Source organism: Tyto alba, unplaced genomic scaffold, assembly GCF_018691265.1.
Source record: "Tyto alba isolate M040663 unplaced genomic scaffold, T.alba_DEE_v4.0 Super-Scaffold_10, whole genome shotgun sequence".
NCBI lineage: Eukaryota > Metazoa > Chordata > Aves > Strigiformes > Tytonidae > Tyto > Tyto alba.
In genome coordinates, this window is record NW_024881262.1 from 16,509,895 (window position 1) to 16,525,716 (window position 15,822).

A 15,822-nucleotide genomic window follows, 5' to 3' on the forward strand; every position below is an offset into this window, starting at 1 on the left:
TCCTTTTGAGGAGTCTAACATTGCTGTCTTGAGTGGTAAGTAGAAGATTGTGTTGTGCTGAAAATCAGGATTTTGAAAGTGTTCTTCGGTATTTCAACTTCTGAGTTGATTTAACAGTTCTTTGGGTTTTGAGCATAGGGTCTGAGTCCATATAAATAGGGAAGTTGTTTTTGGCACCACGGGTGACCCTCGGCTACCTGCAGAGCTTCAGCATGGCTCAGAAGCATTTGAAAGAATTTGTTTTAGTGAAGTCATCACAACTGTGTGGGAAGAGAATTGGTTATCATGACTGTATTGACTCTGTATGCTATTGTGTAGGCCAATGATCCATTTCAGGTTTTTTTAACGCTTTCTTTACTATTGTGGGCTTAAACATCATGCTGCATTCTCTTTAAAAGCTCTTTCACAGTTTTGCAATTAATTGGGAACTCAGACTGTTAACATTATTCAGTTTGATGGAGGAAACAGAAATTGAGCCTATAAATAAGATATTTCCAATGTGCTTTATATTGGCCATTTTTTTGGATCTCAGTAAGTTTCAACTTGTTCAGAAGATATTATATTTTACATTTTCCAGGATATCTTCCAGAAATACAACTCATCTGTTAGAGAAATTAGAGGAGGTTAGTTGTATAGTGACACTGCATTCCTAGATAGTGTTTAAAGTTTTATTCTTCCAAAATTTATCAGTTTTGTGAAGTTATGAGAAACTCTAGATCTTGAATCCCAGTTATGGATCATGTCTTCACATACTGTAAGCTGCTCTGCACACAGCTCAACCTGCGCTATTATAATTTTATTTGTCAACTCAAATGTGTTGTACTTGATATGCTTATCAGGGCAATGATATTAAAATGGCAAGTTCTTCAGATGGGGCTAGTGACATGCTGGAAGGCACCCCCCAGGAGCTTGTGGTATGCAACCAGTGACACTGAGGGCAGAGCCGAGGACTTTGGTTTCTCCTCCAGGCACAGAAATATTCTCCTTTTAGGAGTGGATGGGAAGGTCAAGGAAACTGCTAATTACATTTTGTTTTTAACTCGGACTACTGTAAAAGTCTCAGAACATGGATTTTCTTGATGAAATATGTGCTTTACATGAGATGTGTAAGGAAAGAAACTAGAACTTGTTGAGGACAATTCCTCTAGTTTACCTTCTCATTACTGCATACAGAGGTTGGATGGGAAAGTGGCAAGTCAGGACTCAAATTTGAGGTGATTATACATGGGGTAAGTTGTTTGCCTTGGAGATAAACAGGCATATGGAAAACTTTACTCCCTTCTATTTTCTTTTCTTTTTTTTTTTTTTTTTTTTTTTAAACATTTAATCTGTGGAAACAATAAATCATAGCAGAAATGCAATGAGAAGTCTGCAGTTAGTTGGGTTTGTTTACTGTCACTCCGTGACAGCCACTTCTTAGTTCAGCTTACTTTTGAACATTCCTCATTACTGTGCTTTTGAAGTGTGATGAGAGGAATCCAGGGTGAAAATGCTTTTTCATTTGTGTTGTGCTTTAATGGATCTCTCCAGTGATGGAGAAGCATGAGATGTAAAGGCAAGCTAAATCTGGTCTGTGAGTTGGTTGGGGTGTGGTGTTTTTTTTTTTTTTGTTTTTGTGGCTTTGTTTTTTGTTTGTTTGTTTTGGTGGGAATCTACTCTGTTGGTCTCCCACATCTCCAGAGATGTGGGAGACATAATAATAAGCACAATTACACAATTTAATGGGCTTGGATGTGTCCATGTGCCTCTTCCAGTTATCCGTCTTCTATTCTAAGGTCATGCAGATCACTGCCAAGGTTACTACCTGACCTTTCTTTGACAGTGTGTATGCATTTTTTTAAATTTCTTTTTTAATCCACAGAAGTATTCCTAGTATGCTTCCAGTTCCCGAGCTTCTTCCATCATTTCTAGCAACTTGCTTATTTGTTTGCTGGAAACATTTGGTGAATTGTTTTGCAATTGTGCATCTCTTTGCTCATTTAATGGGGAGGTTGATGCACAGTTGTTACTCTGTTGAGCAGTTCTGGGTGGGATGTAATCTGCAAACAGGAAAGTAGACTGTGATTTATGTAGACACTAGAACATGGATAAAACTGTATTCCAGGAATCAAATGTAATTTGTTAACCATTATAAGCCACTAGTTTTAAAGGTAGAGATAAATTTTAATGGCATAATGTGGTACCATTTGATTTTGATTTTGCAGCTCACTCCTATTCCAGAGAAGTCCCTGGTAATTGAATCCAAGGACTAAATGTCAGCTCCCATGTGGCTGTGAGCAATATCGTCAGTTTTGGCTGTTCTGAAGCTACTGTACTAGTACCTGCAACCCCTGATAGAAATTATGTAGTAATCTCTCTCAGTATTCATTCAAGATAAATCATGTGGGTGTGCGATGAATGGCTGCAGCTCTTCATGTACTACTTTGCCAAGGTACAAGGAGAGAGATCACTGCCACTTAAATCAGTTCTGCCATGGTAATGCCTGCATGAGACCTCACCAGGCAATTCACTGAAGACAAACACTCTGGTTTATAGTTCTTATTTACGATGCAGTCAGGTGTCTGATGGTAGCTTCACAAAAGATTGAGTGAAAGAGTGAGATATTTTGGTAAACCTTAATTGGATTTCCTAATATGTGTTTCACAACTTGAGTGCTAAAGGGTTTCCTGATTTGCATGTAAAAATGAATTCTGTTTGCCACTGGATATATTCTTCTTAGCAAAATGTGTGCTCTCAGGCTTGTTTTCAAAACAGAACAGATGTTTTGTGAATGTGACTATCAGAAAGCTATCTTGAATAATTGCACTCTAGTAACTTCTAGTAACCCTCATACCTGGCATGAAGCTCTTCAGAGATTTTTTTTTTTTTTTCATTCCTTCCTGTTGAACTTCAGTATAGGCTTTGCATTTCCTTTCTACGCAATCTGACTTTACTTGTGGAAATAAATGCCAAGCTTGGTAATCCCCTCCAGTGATTGCCAAGATGCCTCTGGCAGGCTGCGTGCTGGGGGAGCCCAGCCCAGCCCAGCCCTGCCAGGCAGCCCCTAGCCTCTGGGAGTCCCAGTACCCTGCAAATGTGGAGGGCTGGGACCTCCTGCTGTGTTCTTGTTTTGAGGATGCTGTTAGTGTTTGTTGGAAAGTATTACTGAGAGTGTGTATTTGTCCCCTAATGTGCGTGGGATAGTCTGGTTTAAGAAACAGGATAGCTCAATTCTATATGTAAGACCATACAGCAGAGCTCCTTAGGGTAGACACCTGGGTGGAGGGCAGGGCAGGGGTTTGTGCCAAAGTGGATGGTGAAGCAGGAGCTGTGTCTAGCTGCAGCTAGAGTTCATTGTTGTGTTTGTTGTGTGTGGTGGTGTCTTTTTTTTTTTTTTTTTTTTTTTTTTTGCGAAGACTGAGAATTTTGTGGCTCACTTGCTGGGGAGTACTGGGCCGCAGTGGTAACTCTGGGTCTGTCTGAGTAATTGCTGGCAGTTTTCCGCTGCTACACCTGGGTCTTTATTGCACAGCTGGAGCCCTGGCGCTGGCACAGTGATGCTGGGGGGACTCTGGGCCAGTCACTCAGCCCCTCGGTGTGACACTTGCCTCCAATTAAGATCTCTGGTGCTGCACTGAACCTCTCCTGTGGCAGGGCTCTGTGGGACCAAGCCTGATCCACACAGCTGAGATGCTGTGGGTGGCTGTAGCTAAAACAGATATGGCTGAGCACATCCTGAAATGGAAACAGCGCTGCGATAAACTCGCTACCCTGGGATCTGTGTCATACTTGCACACTGACACTCCTGTGAGTTCAAGAAAGTCAGTTTGGATTAGTGTTACTAATAACACAGTCACAAATGGGACAGGTGTTTTAGGAGGTTGTTGTACCTAAATGTAGCAAATAAGGAATAGATTTTTTTCAAACTGAATTAAGATAAAAGGTTAAAAAGAAATAGGCGGGAGTATTTGGTTGTTCAGAAGTGTTCTCTTCACTCAATTCTACCGGAAGAAACAAATATCTCCCATGCTATGCTTAGTGGAACTCTACCAGTAAAACTGGTGCAAGTTAACACTTACATCTAAATGAAGTCACAGGAGACTACAAGAATTACATTAATATTTTTGCAATGTCTTACTAGCTAGAAGAGGAGTGTGCTGCTTTCCTCATTTGGTTAATAATACCCTCTATAATGTGCCAAGGTAACAATCATTTAATCCACTTTACACTGTCGGTCCATTCACACTATAGACAGAATAAAAGCATGCCTCTCTGCTCTTTGGACAGACACAGATTACTTTAAAAAAGCCCTCAAAACAAACAAACCCAAAGTAGTAAAAAACCACCACTCTCGGGGAAAAAAAAAAAAAAAAACCCAAAAAAACAAAAAACCCCCCAAAACCCAAACAAGCAAAAAAACCCCAAACAACAAAGACAAGTAGTCTATAAAGAAACTCCAATTCTAAATGGCCTCTAAATGCTATAATTACACTTCTGCTGGACTTAAAAATTATTTAAGTACCACATGCATCTAAAATTCTGTGGTGCAGCAGACATATGTAAATAAAGCTTTTTAAACCTATTCATCTGTCGTTTTAAAAAATTGTTTGCAAGTATGCTAAAAAGAAAACCTTTCCAATGTGAATAATACCTTTATAAAAATAGCTTTGTGTTGTTCTGTGACTGTTTGCAAACCTGACTCCAGCAGCCTACTTAGATTGCTTCATTGGCTGTGAGTGTAATACAGATTCTTTTGTAGTTTCATGTCAATATAAACTGTGTTATGGAAAAACCTGAGTGGACATATTTTATATAGTCCAGGTTGAAATCCCTTATGATTTGGCACATCATTCTTTCCTATTATTCCACAAAACTCAAGTAACATACCAGTTTCCGTAGTGAATCTTGAACTACATGAACATTGTGTAGGTGGAATTACTGTGGGTTCCATTAAGAGAGAGTAACAGTATCCCATAAAGAACAGTAGATTATTTTTCGCTTGCCAAACTGTACTTGTACGGTGATTTAATATTTTCTTTGACTTAGTGGCTATGAGAGGAATCTGATGCAGCCCACATTTTGTCATTTACATCATGCTGTCAAGTATGGATTTTTGAAATCCTTGCTGTTAGCATTCCTCAGGAAGGGGTAGGTGTGAAATATGTCTACCCCAAACCAAATTCCACAGTTATAGTCAGTGCTTGACTGGTCACCTAGGAAACTTTTAATGATGGATTCACTAGGCTTGGCAATACAGTCTGATATGATCAGATTTTTCCAGTTTCTTCTAATTTGAAAATGCAGTGCTTGAACAAAAAATTAATCATCACTTAATCTGTTCCATAGAGAAAAATCCTATCCTCCGTCTTCAGTTCTGTTTTAGTCATAGTCTGAGATATCATATTCTTCATTCATTCTGTGGTAAGTCCTGTAGAATTACTTTAGATTGTATGACGTTTAGAATAAACGATTTTGAAGGTATTGAACAATTATAGCTGTGTTTATGTCTGTCTATGAATCAGTGTGTCTGTGAATGCATCACACTGGAATCTTCTGCAGAGGTCCTCCTGAGAGGTACTTGTGGGATTTTCTTCTGATTTTTGCATACAAAAGACTGCTAGCACTTAAGTGGGAAAAAGATGGAGCAATTAATCTTCTTAAACTGTCTTCTCAAAATTTTTGGGTGTTCAGGTTGAGTTGATTGAAGCATTTAAAGTATTTCCAGTTTCTTCTTTGCTGTGCATTTTATTGCAGGAGTGTCTGGCTTGGTACAGCTGGCAGTTAAAATCTTCACTGGGACTGTTGAGGAAAAGGAGCCCCCTCCTCTGCTTCGTGTACACATCTCTCCCCCGCCCGCCCTGGGAAAAAAAAATAAGCTATGTCAGGGTGTGAGAGAAATCCACAAAATTGTGTGTGGTGAGGAGGGCAGGTAGAAATCTTGTCTGTAGAACTTGGGCAGTGTCAGATAAGAACTGTAGGATCCCTGCTCAAGGCACAGAAGATTGTTTTTTGTGGAGTAGGTACTGGGCATGTGGTGCTGTCACTGCTTAAAGGTTACATCAGTTCGAGGAGTGACTAGGTAAAAGCAAGGTCATGAAGTGGACCGGGTTTTTCAGAATATACAGAAACTACATCCAGGTCAGGAAAACCCATAAACTGAGACTGACAGAAAAAGAAGAGAAAGCATCATACATGCCTGTCTTATTCTTGTTCTTCCTCATGGATGCCATTACAGCTGCTGTTGAGGATGGACTAGCCAGACCACTGTCTGACCTTGTAGGAGTGTTGTTCTTAGATGTGACCTGTTGACTAGGGCTGAATTTAAGCCTTACTTCACTCAAAAAACATCAGTGGCTCCTGAGATTAGTCTCCATAGTTTGCCTGCTGTGGCTATTTTGAACAGACTTTAATTTTGTTAGAACAGGGACTTTTTATGTTGCTCTGCAAACTGTGTCTGTGCTCCTGCAGGTATTTTTGCTTGACTGAGAAGTATGCTTGAAGTACTCTGGCACTTGGCTGCAGAGCATCGCCTGAGTATCAAGGTGCACTTCTACAAAGTGGGAAGCAGATCATCATCTTGTGTGCTAATTTTTCTGGTGTCAAATAAAACAAAATGTCAAGAAGTGATTGATTTGATTACACTTAGGATGACATCTCGAGTGTCTGAAAGCTGCTAAATCTGAGGTGGTGGACAAAGCTGAAGGGTTAATAGGAATGTTTTTCACAGTAGCCGTTTCTAGCACATGTTACTGCACTGGTGAAGATAAACCCAGAGGATGTTTTTTGGGAAAGTGAAGCAACAACAGGCACTGTGTCTGGAATGCTCATTAGAGGCAATTAATTTTACTTTCTTGTAAGGATTGATCTCACGGGCTCTGTTTAGAGTGCAGCTGTTGCTTGAACTCAGACCAAACTGAGGAACTATAATGTGCCCTGGGATCCAGGCTGGTCTGATTAAATACTTGATGTGGGATAGGGGTACTGTCTTTCTCACAGTTTTGAATTACATACCTTGATTATGCAGCACATTGCATAGGGTGCTGAATGTTGTTCAGTAGTTTAATTGGGAAGCTGTTTAGTGGGAATTCATGGCCTCATTTGAACTAAGGGATATGAAAAGGAAATTGGTTGCATGGTCATTTGCCTGCATGCAGTAAGAGGGCAACACTAGCACTGCTGTAATTTACAGAGGCTCTGAATAAAAAACCCCAAACCCTTGCTCTTTTGTCTCTGCTGAAGGGCTTAAAAGCACTAAACACTGCTATTTGGGGGACTGGTTTTGTTTTGATGGTTGGCTGATTTTTTTGTTCCACCCCCCCCACCCCTTTTCATTAAGAATATGAACACCTTGCTTCCAGGGGAGTTACTGAGGTTAGGTGAAGTTCTCTGGTACCATTCAGTCCTGTGGTAAGAGGTCACAGGATTAGCTCAGACTGAGTAGTAGTCAGTTATTTTTTGTTTTGAAGATTCCTTCCATTCCAGTAGTCATCTTAGTTTTGTTTTCATGTCTAGAGCTAGTTGTTTACAGAGTACATAATTTCTTTGCTTCCACTTCCTGAGGATAATTTTAAATACAGCACCCTTGTCCATAGCAGTTCTTGTTTGATAATGTCTCACGCCTATAACATGACAGTGTACCTGCCTCTTCTCTTTGAATGAGATGCAGGCAAGTCACGAAGCCCCTTGATCCAGTGCTGTTCAGTGCATTTTTTTTTGTTATAAGCAAACCATGGCCGGAAATCATATTAATACTTTTCTTCTGTTTCTCAGATAAACTACTAGTTTTTACTGTAGCAACTAAAGAAACTGATGGCTTTCACCGTTTCATGCAAACTGCAAAGCACTTCAACTTCACAGTAAAGGTATTGTATGTTCTTGTACCAAAGATTCATACTATACAGCCTTTAAGACAGAAACAGTGTAAACGTAACTGAAGTTGCATTAGCTTCTTTGCATGCTGGGGCAAAATAAAACAATTCCAGAGCTTGTGGGCAGGTAGGGCACTTGCATGTGGACCTGCTGCTGTTCCTGTTGCTTACTTGCTGGTCCCCTTGGATGGACCATGGGAGGGTGCTTCTTCCACTGTCTTAGGAACTGTTTTACAATTTAGTAGCTATTGTGATCAGCGTCCTCAGTCACTTACAGGTTCTGTCATGATCTATCGTATAGCTTTGCTTTTCAGTGCAGCTGATTTTGTTTGCATGAATACTTCTGGAAGCTGCACTGCATTCAGAGGGCTTTGTATGTCTCTTTGCTCATTAAAGGCTGGATCCCTGCTGTGGAGAGGGAGGGAGAGGCACAACTGAAACTTTCACTGTGTTTCCCAGGAACCTGTAATTCTCTGAGAATTCTGTCATTCTTGCCAGACTGTTCTGCCTTACTCCACATCTTCTTATGTCACGTACTGAGGTTGGCCTCTGCGTGACCTTGGGAAAAAGGGAGGGCACTAACCTTCTTGTAAACTTCCCCCACAAATTGGTTCATGTTTTTTTTTTTTTTTTTTTTTTTTTTTTTTTTTTTTCCCCTGAAGGAGACATATTTGAATAAGTGGTGGTAGCAGGCAATTGTTTGATTCTTATTTGGTTAAGAAATCTCTCTCGTGTTTTTGTAGTGATGTCATTGTGCTGAATGCTGCTTCAGACATGGAAAACTTGTGATGCTGGAAATGCTGGCTTTCTATGCTTTAATGTGTTGCTTCTGCTTTAACATATGTTTTCAATAAGGGCCTACTTTAAAAAGACTCTTGGTTTTAGGTACTAGCAAGAAGTGCTTTTTTTCTTATTCCAGGTACTTGGAAAAGGTGAAGAGTGGAGAGGTGGTGAGCTGCCTAACTCTATTGGCGGAGGGCAGAAAGTTCGACTATTGAAAGAAGGCATAGAAAGCTATGCTGATCAAGAGGATTTGGTTGTAATGTTTGTTGAATGGTGAGCAAACCTGGCTTGTTGCCTTTACATTTTAGTCTGGATAGGCATACAAAAGTACCTGCTGTGACATGCGGAAAGTTGCATGCTGCTTTTCCCCCTCACTGTTTATTTGAGAGAGTTTACTTCCATTTTTCTCAATTCGTAAAAATAGTAGATTGCTCTTGGAGCAATTGTTACTTTTTTTAACAGATTCACAGATGTATGAGTTGTTCATAGTTCTGCTGTTATTGAGTCATGTAAGAATGTCTGCTCTAAAATTTTCTTTCAGCTTTTAACCTGCCTTTTTTATTTATTTGTTTTTTAAAATTTGACAGCTGAAGAATTTTAGGGACCCTTTTGCAAGGTAGAGGTTTGGCAGCATTTGTACATCAGGTGCTATCACAAGAGGGAAAGTGGTCTGACAGTGGTATTTACTGCAAGGTTCCCTTATTGTTTGCATAAGTTAAGAGTTTAGGAAAGTTGGAGTAGCCTATTAAGCTACTCAGTTTTCTATTTTAATTTTACCTCTTGTGATAAGTAGAAGATAGAGGTAGAAAGCCAGTCTAAATCATATTAATCAGTTAATGATCAAGCTTTATAAGGGAAACTTATTACACCAGATATTTGCTTTGCATGCTTAATTGACAGTAAAAGCAATAGTGTTTGGAGGTACACATTCACATTTTGAATTTTTTTCTTACTGACTTGATCAGTTTTACATTTGGTAAGTGGAAAAAATACCTTTCTGAAATATATTACATGTATGTTCATAGTATTGTCCAACTGCTAATGCAATAACTGAAACTTTTTGAGCGTTATTTGGGAGATTATTTTGTTCTTTACTAAAAGCTTAGGTGAATCAAGTGTTTCCCAAATACATGCTAATTACATTGAATTTCTTTTGTCTTCAAATTTATTATCCCGATTCATCACTGTTTTTTCCCTATATGGTAAACCATGCAAATTTGTTGTCAGATTTGGATATAGTTCAAATTCTTCTCTAACATAATTTATTCTCTCGAGGGGCAGGCTGCCTGCTGGCATCGATGAGAGAGTACAGAGGAGCATGTGTGTCAAAGTGCAGATGCCATAATCTTTCTTGCCATGAAAAATCACAGGATTTAAGGCCTCCCAAGTTCTTGGGGTCCATAATCCCAAGTACATATTGATTTAGCGCTGGTGGAACTGATTCCATATAGGAGGAAAAAAGAAAAAGTTTGCTGATTCTAGCATTATATCTTAATTCTAATGAGCTTTTTTATTTCCAGGAATTCTGGTTTGCAATTTAAACACTGATCAATGTAACAGTACATTTGGAAAAGACAAATACAGTGAACTTACTTTTTTTTCAAGTGTTTTTCACTATATTCATTGTGAAGCATTTGGTATATTAATCTTGGGGGTGGGGAAAGGAAGTGTCTGGTTTACTTACTGTAACTAGGCAAATAATTTTTAGTGAACTGTTTACTTAACAAACTTAGCTTCTTGCCTTTTTTTTTTTTTTGAGCAGTTTGTTATTTGGCTCATAATTCTGGAAATAGTTTGAACTTCTGTGGATAGCTTGTGTCTAGGTGCAGATAGCAAAATGCTTTGCCTGCAGACGGAACACTATTTAAATTAGGCTTGTTTTTAAAAGAGCTAACTGCTGGTTTACTTTGGACCATTTCAGACTGAACTGGCTAATGGCCAGTTAGACTGGATAAAATGGTTGATGCTGTGACTGTTCATCCAGAACTCCCATAGCCATCTATTTGTATCGTGGAAGACTTTTGAAGCCTCTCAGGTTTTTGTTTTTGTTTTAAAACATTTGTCAGAAAGTGAGGGATGACTACATTTTTCTATATATCAAAATGGTTAAGGTGTGATCCCTGTTGGGATACAGTGTAAATGACAAAATGGCTGTGTGTGGCTGAACAGTCCAGTTAAATAAGATGAGATATGGGACCTGAATTGATGGATTCTAGTAAGCCCTCTCTCATTTGTATTTTGAACTCTTAACTTGCAGCTCCAATAGTAACAAGTCCTTGTTAGAAAAGTTGTAGATGCAAAAATTGCATGTTCAATTCTAGAGGACCCAAGCCACTGTTGCTGTTTCCATGTGTTGTGGGACTGCTGGGCGCGTAGCTGGGATGCTTTGCTGCTGCAAAAGAAGAGGAGAAGGGATGGGTAGATTCCAAGCATCTGCCATTTGGGAGCTTCAGGAAATAGGATTGGATTGTGGAAACTTTCTTATTTTTTTTTTCTTCTTGCTTTCTACTTAATCGGAAGGATTTATGAAGTATAAATAAAAGACTATCTGAGCTTTTCCAGCTTGCGAAGGCAGCCTGCTTTTTCCTGGATATATCTACACTTTTTCTTCCCTATCAAATTTTGAAGCTCTGTTTAAATACACATACACATCACCCATAACAGTCTAAACTGTCAAGGATGGTCCAGGCACCCATTTTGTGATGGTCTTTGTAGTGTAGACCTGAGATGAATCCTCCCTTACACTAGGAGTTGAGCTCTGGATAGGCTGACTAATCTGATATGGCAGGTAAGCAAGGCAAATGATGGATTTTTAGGTTTTGGGTTGACTATAGAAGTTTTCCTGTTGCCTGGAGACAAAAGCAGGAGCCTCATAAAACATCTGATGGGGAGACTGGCAGTAAGGGACAGAAGGCTGGTGGAGGTCCTGCCCGGGAGGAGGTGTGATGATAATAAGTCACCTCTTGACAAAACAGAGGGTCATGAAAATTAGTGGAAAATGTAGTTCTGTGCTGGATTCGTCCTTCTGCATAATATCCATTAGTGTGTAAAGTTTACATAAGTGGTAATGCAGGTTAGCATCTCTGTGCTGTGCTTTGTATTATAAACAGTGCTGTATTAAGTAGCATATCTTTTTCACAATCAGAGCCTGTGCCTAGCCCAGCATGTTGCTCAACTTTGGCTTTCTTTTACAGAATGACGATCCTTGGAATCAATTTTCCAGGGGTGTTTGGTTCCCTCCTGCAGCTGTAAGTCATTGCAGGAGCAGCACTAACCTGATCAAAGAGGAAAAGCACAGCCTGCCATAAGTTGTTAAGCTATCAGACAAACCTCTGTTTTTGTCTGTCTTCAGTTTGTCTCCTGTTTCTTGCTTGTTCTTTAGTCTCGTTCTGGCTTTGAATCGGGCTACGCCAGTTGAATGGAAAAGGGAGGGAAGTATATTCCTGTATATTTGGGCAGAAACAGGCAGTTTTTGCAAACCTGGGGAAGCTCCAAAATGTACAGTATTTTTTTTCATACGTTCTTCTGCCAAAGTTACAGAAAAACAAAACAGTGAGAGTTTTCAGAAACCCACTTACTTTATATAGACTACATAACACACTTCCTCTCCAGGGTTCATGCTTTGCTTTGCGGTGGAAGTCTTCTATTTTACATTTGTAAACCAGCTGTTGTTCAGTTCTCCTAGGCCAATTGCATGAAATCCCCTTTTGAAGAAAAAGTTTTAAATAATTTCAGAACTTTAATAAAGAAGTACCAGAAGTCAGTAACAGTTGATCTGTTGACACTATTGCTGGGTAATGCATTGCAATGCAAAAAGTCCTGGGTACTGCAGGTGGGGGTACTGCTGTCCTTTTTAGCCCAGCTAAAAGACTTTAAAAGAACAAAATCCTGGTTAAGATTAGACCTTTTAATTTGTGGTAGCTGTACCATTCCTTTGCCCTGTATCAGGGGTGATGATTTTCAGTTACTATTGTAGGTATATGGAATAAGAATATACCTACATTCAGGTAAGGAAACTGTGAGTCTGAGATTCTGCCATTAAATCCAAATATTCTTCTTCAGCCAGAGACTAATCTATGACGTGATTCCCATATTACTGTGTCATGGTTTCATGGTGTGTAAAATGAGCCTTGAAGTGGTTTGCACATGTATATGTAGATCTCAAGTACAAACAAAGAAACCCCATACTTTGAATAATTTAATTATTTATACATATTGAGGTTTTGGGTTGGTTTCGTGTTTTGTTGTCTTCCCCTCCCCCCCCCCCCCCCCTCCTGGCATTGATTTACATATGGTTCAACAACAGCAAACCACTAAGCTTGTGATATTTCATTCTTACATGACCTTTGCCAAACTTGTGCGTGTTTCTTTCTCTTTTGGGGTAGTGTTGACCTTTGACTGTGTTACTGCTGTTTTTAGAGATGAGCCCTCCACCCATAGGTCTTTGTCCTCAGTAGGATTTGGAAGTCAAATCTGATGAACAGATAAAGACAGGTGAAGTTTTTCATAAATAGATAGTGTGAAGTTTAGAGCCTTCTGAAGTCCTCAGCATGTTAAAGAGGTTGAAGGGGAAATCTATATATTGTCAGGATGCAACACAGTTTAAGTTCATGGACAGCTAGACTTCTAGACTTTACTGAGAAATAGCTAAGTACATTCTTGATAAGACTTTTCAGAAGAAAGTCAGTGCCATTGTATTTGTGATTTAGTCACCTAAATCATCCTTTAGTCCTACTCAATCAGCTAAGATTTGATTATTTTCTTTGTTGTTGTTCTTAAAGACATAAACAGCTTTCTAAAGGGGAAAATATACTTTATTTTTTTTTTTACTCAAAATACATGAAATATGAAATTCTATTTCAGGTAGACAAAATCTGAAGGAAAAAGGATGTCCAAAATGTGGAAGGTCTGAAAAAAAAAAAAAAAGTAAATAGAAGAAACTGTATTGGATAAATAGGATCAAATGAAGTTTTTTCTCCTAGAAGGGTACAGGATTTTTATATGGTGGTAAAACATGATTTAATGAGTCATTTTTCAAAATAAAATGTCTGTCTGATTTTTAGAATTTGAGTAGTCCAACCACTTGTTGGTGGGAAGCATTAAAATTAAACTAATCTAATGGATATATTTTCTGTATTTTCAGCTATGATGTTATCTTTGCGGGGGGCCCTGAAGAACTGCTAAAGAAATTTCAGGAAACTAATCATAAAGTGGTGTTTGCAGCAGATGGATTAATTTGGCCAGATAAAAGGCTAGCTGACAAGTATCCTGCTGTCCGGAGTGGAAAAAGATTCCTGAACTCGGGAGGCAAGTGTGATTCTTGAACACTAAACTCCTGAACTTGAACATGATTCACTTCTGTTATCTGTTTTATGTATTTGTATGTGGAACTGTTCCCGAGTTCCCCAAGTACAAAATCAAGGACTGGATTTGCTGTCTTTCTTTTCCCTTCTCCTTTCTCCCTTGAATAACTCCTCTTCTGTGTTCAATAATAGTTTTCATTCAAGCTTATGTAGTATTTTTTGGTAATAACTTGTAAAAAGCAGTTAAATAAAGTAATGGCCTAGCAAGCAACTGTGCTTTGCAATGAAATGCTGTGCAGGGATGACCCAAATGCCACCAATTGAATCTACTTCAGAAACAATCTAGTACAAACCCAGTCAAAGCAGTACATGCTATTTATAGGCACAGTTTAGCTGGGTCACAGAATTTCCTGACTTGGCTACCTTGTTCTTTGGGATTTCTGCATACAGTGGAAATGTGCTGGTGGTTCTGCCTGGCCTGTCAGCATGGCTTAGGCAGTTCATTCCAAGAGAAGTGTGAGTTAGTCCTGTTAATCTTAATGACATGTTAATTCTGGAGTCATCCTTTAAATGCCAGCTTTGGTAATAATTTTGCAGTTGATTTATATGTGTACTGATACTGTCTGACTGCTATAGAGCACTGTATGTCACTTCTAGGTATGTGGTGCTGGGCAGTGTGCAGATCTGGGAATGTCCCTGTTTCTTTCCCTCCCTTCTTTACCTCACCTATCTGCCCTGACTCCTTTGTTTTGGCTTAAACATAACATATATTGATATTGAGTTGAATTCTCTTTGTAGTTCTGGCAGCATTAGATTCAGGCTTCTCTGCCAGCAAGAACTGATTGATGAAAATGAAACTTTTTCCACAGATGGGCTTCTTGGGAACAGTAGTAGTCTAATCTCATACTTTGGAGTTCTCAAGACCATCCTAAACAGATCTCTTTCCTGTGTTTTCCCTTAAAATAGCACTAGTATAAAAGTAACTCTTAATTATGAACTCTTTAAAACAGAACTGTTACATTTTACAGGAAGAAAACTGATTTTTGAGCCAAGGTGTATGAATTTCATACATTTCCTTTGCTGGCATCAAACAGTCAGAATGAAGTCCCTGACTAGTGGACAGCATTGGCAGAGTAGTGCTTTTTATGGAAATAACTTGTGTGTGATCTTGCAGGATTTATTGGTTATGCTCCATACATAAATCGTATTGTACAGCAATGGAATCTGCAGGATAATGATGATGACCAGCTGTTTTACACCAAAATCTATGTTGACCCCTTGGCAAGGGTAGGTAGTGACTGGCTTTCTCATTTCTTTCTGCTTGAAATAACATGCTGCAGCTCATAAAACATCAGGAGATAAAAATAAAAGGAACGCTGTCTCTTTATTCCTGAGTGCCATGTTGACAGTTGTGTTTGCTCTCTGGATGTTTCTACTGTCCGAGTGATGAACAGGCTTCCAAAGGGTTGTGACTCAATATATTATTTCAGACTATCTGCAGATCCAGGCAGGTTTTGCTTCGTTGTTAGAAGTAATAGCTTTGAGGTATATGATCAGACACATTCATCTCAATGAGGGTCCCATGTACTTGGCAGTTTGACAGCCATAGAATGTGGCATTTTTCCAGGGTGTCACTGAACTACTTGCTGCTGCAGTGTTTTATATTTTTGGCTTGGTGCCACTTCAGATCCTGCTTGCAGCTGCCTCTGACTCTTCAGCTTTTTGTGCCAGATATGTTCAATGTAGCCACATTGCAAATTTTTAGTGAAGACCTCTCTGTGCTCTGCTGAGTAGCAGCATTAAAGCATGATAGATGTCAGAGTCATGGCCCTGATGCTGGAAAAAGAGGGCTAAGGAAAGTTAAAAATGTATTGATGCAAAAAGACTTT

The 15,822-nt window shown here is 39.2% G+C and overlaps 1 protein-coding gene across 2 annotated transcripts in view; it reads left to right on the forward strand.

Annotated features, from left to right (window-relative positions):
* Positions 1–15,822, forward strand: part of PLOD2 (procollagen-lysine,2-oxoglutarate 5-dioxygenase 2) — a 56,426-nt gene that overhangs the window by 9,795 nt on the left and 30,809 nt on the right. For both annotated transcript variants that reach the window (XM_042799858.1, XM_042799865.1), the window contains exons 2-5: positions 7,750–7,841; positions 8,767–8,903; positions 13,774–13,937; positions 15,108–15,220. In XM_042799858.1, the coding sequence (XP_042655792.1) occupies positions 7,750–7,841; positions 8,767–8,903; positions 13,774–13,937; positions 15,108–15,220 (506 nt within the window). The remainder of the gene's footprint in view (positions 1–7,749; positions 7,842–8,766; positions 8,904–13,773; positions 13,938–15,107; positions 15,221–15,822) is intronic.